Source organism: Camelina sativa, chromosome 7 (assembly GCF_000633955.1).
Source record: "Camelina sativa cultivar DH55 chromosome 7, Cs, whole genome shotgun sequence".
Taxonomy (NCBI): domain Eukaryota; kingdom Viridiplantae; phylum Streptophyta; class Magnoliopsida; order Brassicales; family Brassicaceae; genus Camelina; species Camelina sativa.
In genome coordinates this window covers 13,162,726-13,181,112 of record NC_025691.1, presented here as the reverse complement: position 1 = coordinate 13,181,112, position 18,387 = coordinate 13,162,726, and the positions used below count along the sequence as shown (strand labels likewise).

Genomic DNA, 18,387 nt, shown 5'->3' with positions numbered 1-18,387 from the left:
ATGGACCCATTTAGTGAAGCTTTAGGTTTTGTGGACCTGTTAAGTAGTCAACAAGAAATCCACACCCTTGAAACCCATTCGTATGCTGAGGAGGGACCTGTAGGTGAACAGAAATCAAAGGAGCGTAGAAGGAAGTGGTCACACACAGAAGATGTGGCCCTCATCGGTGCTTGGCTCAACACTAGCAAGGATCCAGTTGTTGCTGTCGATCAAAAATTTGGTACTTTTTGGTCACGAATTGCAACTTATTATGCTTCAAATCCTAAGCTAGTTGGTGTAGAAAAGAGAGAGCCTAGTCATTGCAAGCAAAGGTGGCAAAAGATCAACGAAACAGTCTGCAAGTTTGTTGGAAGCTATGAGGCTGCAACAAAGCTGAAATCAAGTGGCCAGAATGAAGATGATGTAATGAAAATGGCTTATGAAATCTTCTTCAACGATTATAAGGTGAAGTTCACACTTGAGCATGCTTGGAGGGAGCTTCGCCATGATCAGAAATGGTGTGGATCCAATTCTGCGAAAGGTAATGGAGCATCAAAGAGAAGGAAGTGTAGTGATCTTCACTCACAGTCATCAAGCTCGGTTCCAGTGAATGATGTAGAGGAGGAAGCTCGGCCTACTGGTATTAAGGCAGCAAAGGCGAAAGGTAAAAGGCTTGTGAACAAGCCAACCTCAGCTCCAGAAGGCTCTTCCCTTGTCGAGTTTCAGAGCATGTGGGAGATAAGACAAATGGAATTTGCCTTGAAAGAGAAACAAAGTATAATTGAAGAGAAGCAAAACAAACATAAAATGCTTGACCGTCTACTTGCTAAAACTGAGCCTTTGACTGAAATGGAAATCGCTTTGAAGAATAAGATAATAAATGACATGTTGTCAAGTTAGTTTCAGTTTGAGTTTATGTTTGATGTGTTTGTTATGTTGTGTTTAAGATATTTACCGAATGTTTGTCAACTCTTGACTATTAACGATGTATTTGTGTTGTTTTCTCTCAATGTTTGCTTGTATTGTTTCAGTTTAACTTGTCTTAATGATATGCATAACTCTGTTTCACCGAATGATTGCTTTCATTGTTTGCTTGATTTGTTTCAGTTTAACTTGTTTTAATGATATGCATAACTCTGTTTCACCGAATGATTGCTTTCATTGTTTGCTTGATTTGTTTCAGTTTAACTTGTTTTAATGATATGCAATGGTCAAATGATTGTTATGTCTCCTTCCATTAGGATTGCCGACAAGAAGAAGAAGAAGACAAGAAGCTGTTGGTCACGGACAAGAAGCAATCACGGACCTGCATCTTTTTCTCACGGACAAGAAATCTTTTGCTTAGAGTCACATGTTATGTTCACGGACGAGAGTGTCATGCCTTTGTAACACCACAAGGTCATCAATATATAAGACCATCTTCGTAGACACATAAATATCAAGCTTTTTCATCTTTGTACCCACAATTTGTACTCACAATATCAAGCTTTTTCATCTTTGTACCCACAATATCAAGCTTTTTCATCTTTGTACCCACATATTCTTCTTCTTCTACAATATTATTCAAACACTTTATCAAGCTCTTCTTCTATTTTTTTTTTTAAAAGGCATCTTCTTCTAATAACATTGAAGAAAAGATGGATGAGTATTTTGATCAAACACTCAACAATTATTTTGATCAAGCAATCCAGAATCGTTTTGATCAAGCAATGAATCCGTTGGAACCTGAGAAGAAGAAACGAGTCCACATTGAAAGAAAACGTGAAGAGGGTCACCAACGCTTATGGGATGACTATTTCCGTGAAGATGCAACATATCCTCCTCAAATCTTTCGTCGCCGTTTTAGAATGAACAAACCCTTATTTATGCGTATTGTCGAACGACTCTCAACAGAAGTTCCATACTTTGAACAAAGAAGAAATGGTCACGGAAGGCTAGGTCTCTCTGCAATACAAAAGTGTACAGCAGCAATTCGTATGATGGCGTATGGTTCTGCAGCGGATGCGTTTGACGAATACCTCCGTCTTGCTGAAAGCACTGCTATGTTATGTTTGGAAAAGTTTGTTGAAGGAATAGTTCATTTATTTGGAGATGAGTATCTACGCAGGCCCACACCAGAAGATCTTCAGCGACTACTCGATATTGGAGAGGTACGCGGATTTCCCGGGATGATAGGAAGCATAGATTGTATGCATTGGGAGTGGAAGAATTGCCCGACTGCATGGAAAGGTCAATATACACGTGGATCTGGAAAGCCAACAATTGTTTTAGAGGCTGTAGCTTCACAAGACCTCTGGATATGACATGCATTTTTTGGAGCTCCAGGTACATTAAACGATATCAATATTCTCGATCGCTCACCAGTTTTTGATGACATATTACAAGGTGTAGCTCCCAAAGTAAAATACTTTGTCAACGGACGACAATATCGTATGGCTTACTATCTCACCGATGGTATTTATCCAAAATGGGCTACTTTTGTCAAATCAATTTCAATGCCACAAGATCCGAAAGCATCGTTATTTGCTACGTACCAAGAAGCTGTACGTAAAGATGTCGAACGTGCTTTTGGAGTCTTGCAAGCTCGATTTGCCATAGTCAAAAACCCAGCTCTTATGTTGGATAAGGTAAAAATTGGAAACATAATGAGAGCATGTATCATATTGCACAACATGATTGTAGAAGATGAACGTGATGGGTATACTCAGTATGATGAGGCCACATTTGCACAAGTAGAATCAAACCGAACTTCGGAAGTGGATTTCACGTATTCTACAGACATCCCTTCAAATCTCAGAAATATGATGGGCGATACGATAACCATTCGAAATGAAGTTCGTGACAAGAAAATACATGACCGACTGCAAGCGGATTTGGTTGAGCATATATGGGAAAAGTTTGGCACAAATCAATATTAAAATTAATCATTTCGTAATTTATTTTTAATATGCTTTTATGTAATGTTTGTTTAAATTTTTATTAAATGCAATATTTTTAAGTTTTTTTAAAGTATACAAGTCTTATGAATTTAAACAAAATACCATAATAATTTACAATAAAAATATATATATACTTTTTTAAGAACCTCAAATTTAACAACCTTCAATGGACGCATGAAATATCTAAGTTTCTTAAGAAATTTTTAATTTCATTTTTTTCAAAATTTAAAATAAAATATGTTTTAAGATACTTTGGTTAAATCCTTTGATGTAGATGCCCTAATGAACTCCTCATATGACCATAATGAACTCCTTAACGTGACTCCTCTCGATGATCAAATCTTTCAGATCTAAGTCCATTATTGTTGTTTCCTGCCAACGGCTTGTAGCTATTCACGTCTAGTACGTGTTTGATCTAGTTGTTCACTTTTGGTCCCGTCAACTATTGGTTTGTAACAGATTTCGATCACTGAAAAATGAAAACAGATAGAGATAGACTATTGACCCAAGAAAAGAGAAAGAGAGAGAGAGAGATAGACTATCGACCCAAGAAAAGAGAGAGAGAGAGAGAGTTACATTGTTTCCAACCGAAGGTGGCCATGGTCCCATTGCTGAGTTGTAGAGTTCGGACATTAAAAAATAAATCTTTTAGGACATTAAAAAATAAATCTATCATTTTGTTGATGAGCATTTTGTCGAGTGGTTTGAGAAGAAGAGACTTGCTAGTGCATTAGATTTTATATTGAATCTTAAGGAAGTTATTAGAAGAAGTTGAGATCATGGAAGATGGAGATCGTGGAGAGATCTTGGAGAAGCATTTTAATCGGAGAGAGAAACATTTAAATGGTTTATTTATTATTCGGAAAGATTCAATTATCCGATTATTTAGGGGACTTACAGTGTTCGTTTTTCTTTTTATTCTGCTGTATTTCTAAATTGAAAATAAAATTCATGTGGCAGATATATATTGGTCAGGTGATTTGTGAATTTTAAAATAAAGGATATCCCGAACAGCATTTTCCTTTAATTTTTATTAATTAGACTATTTAACATTAATAAAATAACTATCGATTCTTTTTGGGCAATTGTTATAAATATCACTAAAATAAGTTTTTATTCCAAAAATACTATAATTTAGTTTTTTTTTCCCAAAAAAACCATTAAAATGTACTTTTTCCAGAAATACCACATAATTGAACTAAAGTTCTAACACTAAAAACTAATTACTAAATTCTAAATACTAAATCCTACCCCTAAAAACTATACCCTAAAACTAAATGTGTCAACCCAAACCTAAAAAAAAATTCTACATCATTAAAAATCAATTTTTGTGTTTGTGGTAATTTTGGAAAAAAAACTAAAATGTGGTACTTTTGAATTAAAAAACTCTTTAGTGGTATTTAAAGGAATTTCTCTCTTTTTTTTTATATTAAAAGCTCAATATTATGAATACTTATTTTCAGACTAACCGTTCATTTATAACTTTAGTAATTATATATAGAACAAAGAAACATATTTACACCTTACCAAAAAAAAAAAAAAAAAAAAACATATTTACATGGTTATGATTCGGTTCGAAAATTTGGTTAAAAAAAAGAAAAGAAAATATTACACACCATTTACTTAGATAATTATATTAATACATAAATGAAAATATCATATAGAAAATATTGTCATTGCATTGATGGACCGGCAAATCAATTTAGACAATATTGAGGAACCATCTTACTACTAGCAGATCCGTCAACATTTTCACACATCGTAGTGGAAGAACCATCCCCAACTCCGTTATGCTTTAGGTTAATGTCAATTAGCTCAACATTTTTGCACGGAAAGCTCTTGCTACATTGCAGATTTACTGCCAATTTGTTCTTTGATGTTCCATATATGTTCTTTAACTTAATGTCTTGGATCTGAACGTGAGACTCACCCTGACAAAAGAAACAACAAGTTGTATTTTTCTTGTCTTTGATTTTGATAAAAAAAAATAAGTTGTTTTTTTTTTTCATAGAAAGTTAACCTTCTTTTCATGTTCACAAGGTGGGTGAGGACAATACTTCTGATCGATGTTGATCGCTTTTTCAACATCAATCATCTGAATATTCTCATACACGAAGTTTGAAACAAGAATCTTTGAAGCTGAAGATTCCCAAGTCTTGATCCGAATACCATCACTTGTGCCATTGAAAACGATGTCTCTTATTGTTAAGTCCTTCACATCTTTCTCGTCTTTGTTCTTCCCTAAGCTTCCAACACAGATCCCATGTCTGGGACCACACTTGACGTTTGAGATATCGAGGTTAGTGGTTCCAGAGAGAATAGCGATACAATCGTCTCCAGTACCAATGTTTGTGTTTGAGATGTGAATGTTGCTACATGAACCCATCTTGATACCGTCAGTGTTGGGACTATCACTGGGAGCTGTTATAGTGACACCGGTAATGTTAAAATGATGGACGGAGAAGAAATTGAAATGTCCCATTTTGCTGTTTAGTGATGTTATGTCTTTGATATTTGAGTTGTTCACGAATGCAAATCCCATAGTCTGTGAAAAAATTCAAATTAATTAAAACACTTGCTACTTTCTCATACATATAGAAAAGGACTAAAAACGTTAATTGTATATAAGAAATAATGATTAAATCAATTTCTTTTCATTGTATAAGTTTCATATCAAATGTTCTGTACTACGCTTTAAATGTAAATAATAAGCATATACAGTAAAACCTCTATAAATTAATAATGTTGGGACCAAGACATTTTATTAATTTATAGTGATATTAATTTATCTATAAATTAATAATTATTAATTTACACTGTAAATTAATAATTATTAATTTATAGATATATTTTTAATTGTTTTTTTTTTTTTAAATTATGAATTGGAACAATTATAGCAAAATAAGATTAAACTTTCGGATGTTATAAATTTTATGGTTTAGGAATTGAACTTGTAATATTTATAAAGCATTATTGACAATAAATTACAAATACTATAAACAAATTGACTTATACACATGACATACATAAATTCAAATTTATGAATAATAATAATATTAATTCTCATATTTTAATAATCTGTCTAATTATCAAATTGTAAATGATGCATATCTAAAAATTAAAACTTTAAAATTTAATTATTTGTATGACATGTTATAAAATATTTTAGAGATATCATTATAGTTTGAAAATACAACATTACAAATGTTCTATAGAAATGAGTTTTAGGAGAAACATACACTATTATATCAGTATATATATATATATATATATATATATAAATTTACATGATTATTAATTTATGATATTATTGGGACCATATTTTACATTGAGATTTCAAAAAAATTATTATTTTATTATCTTATCGAATATTGTTAATTTTTACACTGGCCCGACTTGGGACCAGCAAAATTTATTAATTTATAGTGATTATTAATTTATAGAGTATTAATTTATAGAGGTTTTACTGTAGTTGAAAATGAAGTGTAACTTAAAGAAGTTTAAGAAATGTTACCATAGCTAGTTTAGGACAATTGGGGTTTTTGTGGCAGTCATTTAGTGGCCAAGACTCTTTTCCTTGGCCGTCAAGTGTACCAAAACCGGAGATCGAAAGATTATTAATGTACCTAAAGTTGATCCACATGTCTTGTTTAATGTCTCTAGGATTTGAAGGAGCCAATAAAGTTCCATCGATAACAAATTCAATAGGATTTTTGCATGGACCCACGAACTCTACACCACCAAGATAGAAAGTTCCTTTTGGTACGTAGATTTTACTACTTCCCCTGCTCCTCGCACATGCATGGCTCTATACATTTGTGAATGCCTAATTTCGTGTGAGTGGAAAAGGACACAAGTTAATTATTAAACTAAGTATATCATAACAATTTAAAATAGTTTTTTTTTAAATCTTTTGCATATATATATTGGTCCTAGATGTTTATAATTATGTCGTAGATTTTCCTCTCAAAACTAAATGGTGAAAAGAAAAATAATTTAGAAAAATTGGTCATATAAGTTTATAATTATTTTGTAGATTTTTCTCTCGAAACTAAATGGTGAAAAACCAATTTAGAAATTTTTTTGTATACGTACATTGGTGTTATCAGTAGCGGAGCTAGGAATTCAATTCATCAAGGTCAAAATATAATTTAAGAAGTCAATTTTGTTATTAATTTTTTTTATAGGGGTCAATTCTGCTATTTTTTTTTTTTTTTGTAAAATTGTGAATTTTCATTACTGAAACTCAATTGTAAAATTTTACAGTAGCTTGGAAACATTAGATAACCCCTGCCCAAAAAAAAAATAAAAACAGAGGGGATCTGATACAACCCTTTACAATTAAGGGAGGATTACACAAAAGTTAGCCATTCTTGAAGTGAATCCTTAAAGTCTTTATGATGATGCTTTGCGATGACGGCATCTCGGATTTGCCTGTCGAGGGTCTTGAAAAGAACGTGCGATGTGGTTGACTGATTGTTGTGAAGCCTTGCGTTCCTCTCAGTCCAAATAGCATAGAGGGTTGCCTGTGCCACTATCCGCCGGAGAGTTAAGGAGGATGTGGAGTCCTTGACATCTAGCCACGCTGAGAATGCGTTCCAGGTATGGAATACAAATGGGCGATATCCTAGCCGCCGCGTTACCTCTGTCCACAGATCCTCACTAAGATCACAACGGAGGAATAAATGCTCTCTGTCTTCTGGATCCCTACCACAGATACAACAGGATGAAGCAATTTGCATACCCCAGCTTACCAATCTTGTGCGAGTTGGCAATCTGTCGAGGTGCAAAAGCCACATCATGAATGCATGTCTTGGAATAGCCCCTTTGAACCAAACTTGACTGGTCCAAGACTGAGGAGGTTGACGTGGGCGAATGATTTCCCAAGTTTTCAAAGTGTTGAATTGTTCCAGCTCCGAGTCTTCAATTTTCCAAGTGAAATAGTCTGGCTCTGAGCATAACGTTGGCAAGGGAACTGTTGTGAGGTGAGTTTGGAGAGCTTCCGCTTGAATTGATCTTGCTGATCTTATTTTCCACCCAATATGAGAGCATGCTTGGGCCAAAGTCTGGTTTAGCGGAACCCCTGATTGGGAAGGCCCCGTTGGCCCCATGTAGTCCACCAAGGGACCTAGCGGAGTCCACCAATCAAACCAGAAACTTGCTATCCTTCCATTACCCACATTGCAACGAAGAAAGTGAAGAGCTAGAGGGCGCAGTCAGAGGATTGCTCACCAAGTCCAGGAGGTTTGCTTCTCTGCATCAATTTGCCAGAACCAAACTTGATTGGACTCGCCAAGTCCAGGAGGGCGCATCAATTCTGCTATTTTATCAAGGTCAATTTGATTTTTTCCTAAAAATTCAACTAAATTTAAAATTTCACCAGGGTCAATTAACCCACATGCTTCTACCCTAGCTCCACCCATGGGCGTTATCAGTTTTTCCATCCGGCTTCGAACCATAACGTTGGACGTTAAAGACTTTTGGTTTAATTGTCGAACGACTTGCAACGACAATGAGCATGAGAGATAAACACAAAGTCTTAAACGAATAAGCCATGAGGACCATTTCTTGTGTTTATTTAGGGTATATGGAGATATTAGAAAATTATTTTTATTAATTCTTGTTTAATAAGAGACAATGAGAAGTGTTGGCCTTTTTTACCTACTTATATAGAGTTAGTCTCGCTTGATGAACAGTTAAAATGAACTTGATTTTTGTTATTAATTAATGGTTAAAATTCAGTAGTTTCTTTTGCAATGATATTGATTGGTTAGTATTTGTTAATGCATATGATATCATTTTTTATTTCGTCCGTTGAAACAGAAGTTTAATTTTGGGAATGTGCGAATAAGAGTTACCCATAAATTGTTTTTTGTTTAAAACCAAAATGTATTCCAAATACAGTCTTTATGATTTGTTTCGATTTTAATGGATATAAAAAACTAGTCTTGGCAAAAAAAAAAAAAACATATATCAATATTAAGAATAACCAAAGTTGCTCTTCCTTATTCTGATTGTTTCTTAATTTATTAATAAATTGCAAAATTAAATTATTAACCAAAATTGCTCTCTAAAATAACTCATCCAGAAATTCCGTATTTTGGATGAGTTTTGAAAACTCATCTAGATACCTCATCTAGTTCATGTCTTTAATTGTTACTAAACGAATAACAACATGCATTTGCGTCTAGTTACTGTGTCTGGTTCACCAAACGAACAACACCTAATATCATCCACCTCTATATCTTTTAAGTCATCAACTTCCATCCGTTTTCATACTTAACCTTACGATGTGTTATATGATCAGTTTTATATTAGGAAAATGTTTTTTTTTCCACTAATGTACTAATCCCATGAGTCATTAGGGTCCCTTCAACGTTCTGTCAGCATAAATTACTATTCTTCTTGGTTTGGTAATGTTGTTGGCTGACGATCATTATTTTAGTCTTCTCTTACACGGGTATACACTTTCTCAAATCACATATATCTTCGAACTTGTTTTAGTGGGCAAGTCTCCTCCAATCGTTCACATAAATGATTTTTAGATGTCCTTTACATTTGAATAACGGTTAAATCTCGATGTTTGAATCCTAATTAAGCCAATATATATATGAGGGTTAGTTCGATATAGGAGGTGAACTCAGACATGTAGTGCTTAGATATCTCCACCAGTCATAGTAAGGTTTGCGTGAGACAGAATCATAGAACATGTAAAGGACATATAGTTTGGTTGTAAACACAACGTAACAATGTAAAATCATTGATTGTCATAGAAATATAAAAGAAAAAGAAACAAATACAAATTTAATTTGAATTTTTGAAGGATTAGGATTGGGTGAGTGTATTTAATCTTATCAACTGTATTTCTCCTCGTTCCGCTTCCTATAGCCGTTCAGCTTCGCTTTGATACCAGTTCTACAGATCTAGAGATGTAGGTCTTTATATTTTAACTGATTACGATTTGGATTTGGATCCTTTTTAGTTCACATTATATTAATTAACCCTAAACCCTAAATGTTTTTTAAATTTTAGTTATTTTACCCAAGCCTATTCGTTAACTTGCGATTCGGGATGTTAATGGTGGGTTAAAACCCACTGGGTATGGTGGGTTAAAACCCACTAAGTATCTGAGACCTGTGTAAAATTTAAAGCCCATAGATCTGATTTTAAGTTAGAAGCAAACGCGGGTTCAAAACAGGTCGTTCATTTATAATTAAAGTCTCACACGGGTTTACCCTACTAGGTAATGGGTACCCATAGGATTTTTTGTCAGAAAAATAAAAAACAATACAATGTAAATGACACGTGTAAACCTTTGGAAAATGAATTTTATTTTATATCGGGTAATTTTTTTTTTTTTCGGCCAAACATTCTATTATAAAAGCATGAGTACATCGTTTGATCATATATTACAAACCCAAGAGATGACCAAAGGAGAATTCTTAATTCTAGCCTCCTTTGCTAGTGCATCAGCTAAAACATTGCTATTTCTACCAACAAATTTAAATTTATGGAGACTATTACTCAAAGCAAGTATGTCCTCCAAGCACCCTTGAACTTCTGCAACATGTTCCAGTGGACATTCTCTTTTCTGAGCCTTTTCCAAGTAAGTATATATAATCCTTGAGTCTCCACAGAAGGTAACCGGATAATAACCAAGACGCTTATTCTGGAGGATAGCTTCCCTAAGTGCAAAGGCCTCTGCCTCAAGAGCTGAACTGGTGGGCTCAATTGATGAAGATCCCTTCAAGATACAGTCACCTTGCTCATTGTGCAGTGTCCATCCTATTCCAGCATTGCTTTGATTGTTGAGCCATGATCCATCTGTGTAACAATATAATGAATTGGTTTGAGTTAGATCTACATAGCTGTTGGGATCATGATCCTTATATTTCTCCTTGCTTGATGCTATGTGGAGCCTTGAATCACTATTAGCTTCTCTCCATAAACGATGGTCCATGAGGGCTTTATTGATAATGTCTGGAATTGCCCACCATTTGTTGTTATAAAGAAGATCATTGCGAGATTTCCATATTCTCCAACCAATGAACGGGAAAATGTAATCCTTCGGAGAACCCTCACTTTTTAAGGAGAACAACCTTTGAATAAATTTAACCAGAGAGTAGCTAGGATCAAGCTGACCTGGATTAAACTGAAGTGTTGATAACTCCCATACTTCTCTTGCGATTCTGCATTGAAAGAGAAGATGATTAATGGATTCTTGTGCTTCACCACAAAGGTTGCAATCACGAGGAACCTTCATGCGCCTTAATGCTAGCGTCTCAGCAACTGGGAGAGCATTGTGGAGAGCTTTCCACCAAAAGTGTTTATCTTCAGCGGAGCTTGTAAAGACCATTGAGAATTCCATATTTTTTTAACCAGTGGATCAGGATCTATATTCGTTTTTGTGAGTTGGTAGTAGCCTGATTTTACACTATAGTGACCATTTTTTGTGAAAATCCAAGTTGGAGTGTCAGGTTCCTTAATGATGTGAGGTCTGATCCTTCGTATGTGTCTGATGTCTTCTGGATGTACTAACTCTTGAAGTCTGTCTGAGCTCCACTGTGATGTAGAGGGTATCATTAGATCTGTCACCTTCGGAGATTTAAGGCCTTGTTGGTTTTGGTGTGCCATTCTTGCTGGACGTGGAGGATTGTCGATCCAATTATCACTCCATATTCTAACAGTATTACTGTCCCCTATTCTCCAGCTTAGTCCTTGCTTAATGAGCTGTCTGCTTTGATGAATGCTTCTCCATGCGTGACTAGGATGATGACCTAAGCTTGCATCTATCAGTTGAGATTTGGAGAAATACTTTGCTTGGAGGACTCGTGTAAGGAGAGACTGCGGCTCTTTGATCATTCTCCAAACCTTTTTTTCGCCAATAAAGCAATATTGAACTGATGAAGGTCCTTAAAGCCCATTCCTCCATGTTGCTTTAGCCTGGTCATCTTACTCCATGATACCCAAGGTATTTTATGTTTATCCTTTGCTCCAGACCACCAAAATTTCCGTATTTGTCCTGTAAGATGAGTGATGATTTTTTTAGGTAGCAAAAAACAGGACATTGTGTACGTTGGTAGAGCAGTAGCAACAGCTTTGATTAACACTTCCTTCCCACCCTGTGATAATAGCTTGGAATACCAACTGTTCAGTTTATTCTGCAATCTTTGAGATATATAGGTAAACACATTGCTTTTATCTCTTCCAATTGCCTCAGGCAGCCCCAAGTATTTCCCAACACCTCCTATTTTAGTAATTCCAGTAGTTTTCATAATATTTTGTTGAGTGTTTGGGTGGACATTCTTACCAAAGAAGATAGTTGACTTCTGGAAATTAACGCATTGACCTGATGCTGAGGCATACGTACTTAAGAGATACAAAACTTTCTGGCATTCCTCTTCAGTAGCTTTACAAAAAAGAAGAGAATCATCAGCAAATAACATATGGAATATGGCAGGGCCATTCCTGCTAGCCTTGAACCCTTGTATATGTTTTGCCTTAACAGCTTCAGAGATAAGGGATGAGAGCCCTTCTGTACACAATAAGTAAAGGTAAGGAGAAAGAGGATCACCTTGCCTCAAACCTCTTTGTGGTATTATCTTGCTTGAAGGGGAACCATTGATAAGTACTGAATAAGATACTGTTGTGATACGCTTCATTACCCAATGACACCATTTATCTGCAAAACCTAATCTTTTCAGAATAACTTCAATGTAGCTCCATTCAACTTTATCAAAAGCTTTGGCTATATCAAGCTTCAATGCCATAAAAGGAGTTCTGATGTTTTGGTGTGTGATGAATGCAACAGTTCATGAGCAACAATGATGTTATCTGTAATTAATCTGCCGGGTATAAGAGCAGATTGGAACTCAGATATTAAAGAATGCAGCCAGGGTTTGAGCCTATCTGCTAAGATTTTAAAGATTAGCTTGTATGTTATATTACATAAGCTAATCGGTCTAAAATCCTTAAATTGAGTAGGCAATTCTATTTTAGGAATAAGACATATATGAGTGTGGTTTAGCTGTGGATCTAGATAGCCAGTCTCAAAAAAATGGGAAATAAATTTAACCACACATGGTTTTATGTCATTCCAATGGAATTTGTAGAAGCCAGCATTCAGTCCATCGGGTCCTGGCGCTTTATCTACATTCATACTGGCTAGTGCATTGTAAATTTCTTCCTCTGTGACCGGTGTAGTAAGCTGTCGATTCATCTCATCAGTTACTTTTGGTTGAAGACATTGAAGAACGGTTTCAATATGCTCACTACCAGAAGAGGAATATATATCTGTAAAGTATGAGTTTATAACCTCTTGGACCTCTTCCTCGGTTTGAAAGATATTACCATCCGCATCTTGAATGGATGTGATGCGATTATGCCTTCTTCTTTGCTTTGTTTTCTCATGGAAAAACCTGATGTTCTTATCGCCTGCTTGCATCCATTGTACTCGACTTTTTGTGCACCAATACTCATCCTCCCTCCTATATTCATATTGAAGCTTCAACTTGAGCTTAGTAATACAATTAAAGTCAATAGGATATGAATCATACACTTTTTGAAGGGCATGGCATAATTTCTGGATGTTCTTATATGAATTGAGGTTTTGTTCTGACTTCCAGCGAGAAAGACTATTTCGACATCTCAATAATGCCTCTTTGAATTGATGTGGCGGTAGTTGCTGACAATCCCGAGTCCATGTGTTTTGAATAAGTTTGTGCACCTCTTGGTTATTCCTCCATCTATTGTCATATCGAAATAGCTTGATGCCCTTCCATTTGTTATCCTCTGTTTGAAGAATCATTGGCTTATGATCTGATCCCACCCATTCAAACAGCTTAACTATGGCTTTCGGGAATTTTTCCTTCCAATCCGCTGTAGCCACCACTCTATCCAGCTTACACTTTACCGTACCTGTGCTTCTGTTCCCTATCCAGGTATATGGACCTCCATAGGTTTTGATTTCATGGAGACCAAAAGCTCTTAGCATTTTCCTGAAATTAGCAAATTGCCATTCTGGTTTTGCAGGCCCTCCAAGCTTTTCTGAATTGTTCTCAATCTCAATGAAGTCCCCTAGTACCACCCGAGGTTTATTCTGATAGATACCATTCGTGACCATAGTCTCCATAGTGTTCCATAGAAGCTGTCTTGGTTTTCTCTCAGGGTTTCCATAAACATACGTCAAACAAAAGCAAGTTGACCCATATGTAATATACATATCCTTATGGTAAAGTGTTGGTGAGGAGAGAAAATCACACTTTACCGTATTCCGCCAAAATATAGCTAGCCCTCCACTAAGACCATTAGGAGATATCAAAAATTGATGAGGAAACTGAAGATCATTACCGAGTTGTTGTACATATGCGTCTTGGTTCTTAGTTTCCACGAGGAACAGGATATCAACTCTATGCTTGTTAGTGATATCCTTAAGGTATGAATTGTCAGAGAGTTCCTCAAACCCTGACAATTCCAGTGAAGTATTCTCATGGTGGAGATGGTGGCTTCGGGGTTACCACCTCCCCTGAAGCTTGTCCAACAAAATGGTCATCAATTTTTCTTTTAGAAGAAGATGCTCCATCATCTTCGTTTTCTGGAATAAACTTACGCTTAGTACCTCTCTCCCTTTTATCAACAGGAGTTGACATCTCATCACGAATCGCTAATGGCTGATTGTAGGTCAACTGTGGAGGTTCCACCGTTGTTACATCCATAAGCTCTTTGTGGTGCTCCAGCCGTTGGGACTTCTCAGCATTATCATTATTTGACTATGTATTAGCTGCATCATCATGAACATTTTCTGCAGTGGCTGGAAGGAGGTTATACTCCATATCCTGGATCTGAGGTGAGCAGGTTGTAGCATGGTGGGAGAGGCTACCACATGTAGTACAGAATTTTATAAGCTTGTCAAAAGTAAAACGTATGAGGATGGGCTCCCTCTGATCCTCAAAACGAAAGAAGCTAGTGAAAATGATTTTGCTGTTTACATCCAGGTAATTTTTTTTAAGTTCGTCAATTTAGAATATTTACGTGGAAATGTTTAATATAGCATTTTGATTCTTTTGTGTGACTATGGTATACGTTACATTGAACATAGAAGAATGTTATAATAACTGAATCATCTTACATACACATGTTTATTATATTCAACAACTCCTAAAGAGTTCAACAGTTTTTTTTTTTTCAGTTTTTTTAGAATTCAACAGTTATTTTAAAAGGCATTTTCTACACAGATATAGTAACAAATATTTGGCTTTAGGTGTTTCTATTGTAGACTTATAATTAAGATGAATTAGATGAATTTTTCTTCATGGGGTAAATATTAAATTTAGATGAACGTATATAATTATTTTGATGATAATCATGAATATAAATACACATGGTTATATGTCAAATACTGAATCCAAATACATGTGATATAAATGGTATACTAAGAGTTAGATATAAAAGTTTAAGAAGAAGAAAAATATATAATTCGGGTACCCACAATCCCACATATAGACCTGAAATCAATGGATTTTTTTCGGGTTTACCCACAGTACCTAAAACCCATTCGAATTTTTTTAAGTTCGGGTTTTTTATGGACGGGTTTATTTCGGGTTCGGGTCGGGCTGGTTTTTTTACCCATCACAACATCCCTACTTGCAATCAAACAAAAACCATTTTTTTCTCGTAATTTCGACTTTGATCATTCTCGACACAATCTCATCAGCAACATCTATCTCACCAAATGCACCAACAATGATTCAAATCGAACACATATGCCTCAACACCGTGAACATGCATTACTGTGAGCAATCATTCATCTCTAAGCTCGAAAACCCTCACGCCGAAATCGCAACATTAGCCAAAATTGCAGCCTTCAACGCATTGTACACCACATAGAAAAAAAGTTGCTCTCATTAGAGATGATTTTCCCAAAGCAGGTAATCTTGTGGCCAAGGGACAACTTCGTACTTGCCTTGCAACTTACAATGGCATTGAGACGATTCTAGAAGATGCTTATAGGGCAGTGATTGAATGGGTGTGTTGTCAAGCCGTCTCTAAATTTGTGTTCTGATTGAACAATGTTTGTGTTCTGTTATGATCAGTGAGTGTTAGTTAATATTTGGCTCACAATGGCGTTAGCACTTTTGCTTGCAGGTTCTATAACTTCTGTCTCTACCACATTTGAGTATTTGACATCTTTCTTATATGCTTTGCTTAGCTCACTTAGAAAACTAGCTTGTTGCTTTTACCTTTTTTTTTTAATTGAATTGCAACTGTACACCCTTTGCTATGCTGATCAAACCAAGTTCATTGACCTAGATAACATTTCTTCCAATGAGTGTACTATGTTCTTGAATATGATCTCTAACATATGTATCAATGTATGTGGCTGAAACAGTGAGACCGTCAAGTTTGGGCATGTCACCTTCTTCTGGAATGGAAACCGATCTAGATATTTCAACAAAAATTTGGAGGAGTATGTTGAAATCCCAAGTGAGAGTGGAATATCATTTAATGTCCAACCAAATATGAAAGCTCTTGAAATTGGTGAGAAGGCGAGGGATGCAATCGTTGGTGGCAAGTTTGATCAGGTGAGGTGGATGAATGGTCTTATGATCATATTATCAAACATCCCTGTAACTAAGTAGAGATAGTCTTACGTTTTGATATTGAAATTTCAGGTGCGAGTTAACATTCCAAATGGAGGTATGGTGGGTCATACAAGTGACATGGAAGCCACAGTTGTTGCATTCGAGGCTGATTTTGTTGTGAAAGGTATTGTTACAAAAATTTATCGACTAGTCTTAACTCTTAATCATAGGAGTGAGTGTGACTTAGCTCACAAGTGGTTTGGTTGTTGCAGATGATTTTTTTATGCAATCTGTATTTTAGATTGTGAAATGGGTTTGTTTCTTTCTATTAGTTGAGTGTGTGTCAAGTTTTAGAATCAATGTAACCCAAACATTTATCACAAGTTTTTAAAATTTAAATTTTACGTAATCCCGCCAAATCGTAAAATCTCGTTTTTCCACCAAAACAAAAAAATTACGTTCTATCGCAGAACCGCAAAATTTAAGTTTTTCTGCCAAAAATGCAAAAACACAAATACGTTTTCCCATCAAAACGCAAATTAAGTTTTCCCGCCACAAACTGCAAAATCTTGTTTTCCCGCTAAAACTGCAAATTCTCATTTTTCCGCCAAATCAAGATAATTTCATTTTAAAATGTTTTTAGTTTTTTCTTTAAAGTTAATATGATAATTATTTAACTAAAACCACTAAAATATCTTCAACACAAAGTAAATGGTTTTTTGGTCATTTCACATATATTGTATCCAGATTCAAATATCAAATTATAAAACAAACATAATGATATTCAGATACAATTTCTAGACACATGAACCAAAAAGACAAACAAACATCATTTAGATGTTTCGTCCAGATACTGCATCTTCATACTGTATCCAAATATTGCGTCTGGTTCACCAAACGAACAAGTCCTCAGTTGCTATTATTGTGTGGTTGAATCATTTATCAATATGAAAAATCTTTACCACTGGAATAAATTTTAGTAGAGCATAATTTGTTTTTCTGTAACATAATTTAAATGGTACAACATAGCATCCTAAAAAGTGTATTAGATAAATCTTGTTTTATTACTCTTTGTTATCTCACTGTTAAATTTTAATGAAAAATATGTCAAAAAGATTGAATTTTCATAAATTATGTATATGTATATATATAAAGTATTTATCAGATTTTATGCATGTATATAAGATAGCTTGTGTATGTTTTTATAATGTTACACATTTATTTGAGTATATCTCAAATTTTTAGAAACATTTTGTTAAAATTTTAGAAAGAGAGCATTTTTATAAAGTGTTATGGAAAAGAGGACATTTTTGAAATTTCTCTCAGTTGTGGTGTCTGATTACTTTATCAATAACTGCATACAAAGAAATACTCTAAATCAAATGGAGGGTTCTTCTTACCTACATGATTTTTTCTTCATTTTCTTGCGTGAGAGCCTTGTGGTGTGTTGTAAAAGTGATAGATTCTAGTAAATTGTATGAGCCTTATGGTCGGGGTAGTGATATCTCAACTTAAATCTCCTAAACTTTAAAAACTGATTTGGTCCTTTTCTTTTCTCACAATTTATGTTCTTGGTGAGTCGATCAATCTTCAAACTGTGTTCAATCGGTGCATTTGAGAGGGGAATATTTATTAACAACATACATGTAACATTTAACAAAACAATCAGTGAAATCAGATTCGTTACAGGAGCTCTGGCTTAGAATTATACCACTTTTTAAATGTTATACAGTTAGAGATATAATTATATAAATAACTACATTTAAAAAGATGAAAAGTGAAATCAGATTGTAATGAAAAAAATACCAATTTTTATAAACTCAAATGACAAGTCTTCTCCAAAAAAATAGAAAAATATATTCAACTTTTTTTTTTTTTTTTTTTTTTTT

General features: G+C 34.8%; 3 protein-coding genes and 1 pseudogene across 3 annotated transcripts in view; 3 read left to right on the top strand and 1 right to left on the bottom strand.

Moving 5' to 3' along the window:
• Positions 1 to 955, top strand: LOC104704588 (glutathione S-transferase T3-like). The gene is made up of 2 exons (XM_010420645.1): positions 1 to 754; positions 927 to 955. The coding sequence occupies exons 1-2, from the start codon at positions 1 to 3 to the stop codon at positions 953 to 955; spliced, it is 783 nt and encodes a 260-aa protein (XP_010418947.1).
• LOC104704587 lies at positions 1,617 to 2,897 on the top strand. Its single transcript, XM_019227056.1, has 2 exons — positions 1,617 to 2,157; positions 2,305 to 2,897. Exons 1-2 carry the CDS (start codon positions 1,617 to 1,619, stop codon positions 2,895 to 2,897), a joined length of 1,134 nt encoding a protein of 377 aa, XP_019082601.1.
• LOC104704586 lies at positions 4,616 to 8,483 on the bottom strand (annotated as a pseudogene).
• The window catches only part of LOC104704585, a 3,751-nt gene continuing 661 nt past the window's right edge, over positions 15,298 to 18,387 (top strand). Inside the window, exons 1-2 of the mRNA XM_010420642.1 lie at positions 15,298 to 15,343; positions 15,487 to 15,799. Coding sequence (XP_010418944.1) covers positions 15,298 to 15,343; positions 15,487 to 15,799 — 359 coding nt within the window. The remainder of the gene's footprint in view (positions 15,344 to 15,486; positions 15,800 to 18,387) is intronic.

Excerpts from the sequence above, each read along its gene's own strand:
- LOC104704588 (XM_010420645.1), top strand. The coding sequence starts at position 1 with ATGGACCCATTTAGTGAAGCTTTAGGTTTTGTGGACCTGTTAAGTAGT. Across the intron at positions 755-926 it reads TGCCTTGAAAGAGAAACAAA|ATATTTACCGAATGTTTGTC; the intron begins GTATAATTGAAG and ends GTTGTGTTTAAG.
- LOC104704587 (XM_019227056.1), top strand. The coding sequence starts at position 1,617 with ATGGATGAGTATTTTGATCAAACACTCAACAATTATTTTGATCAAGCA. Across the intron at positions 2,158-2,304 it reads ATTTCCCGGGATGATAGGAA|GTACATTAAACGATATCAAT; the intron begins GCATAGATTGTA and ends TTGGAGCTCCAG.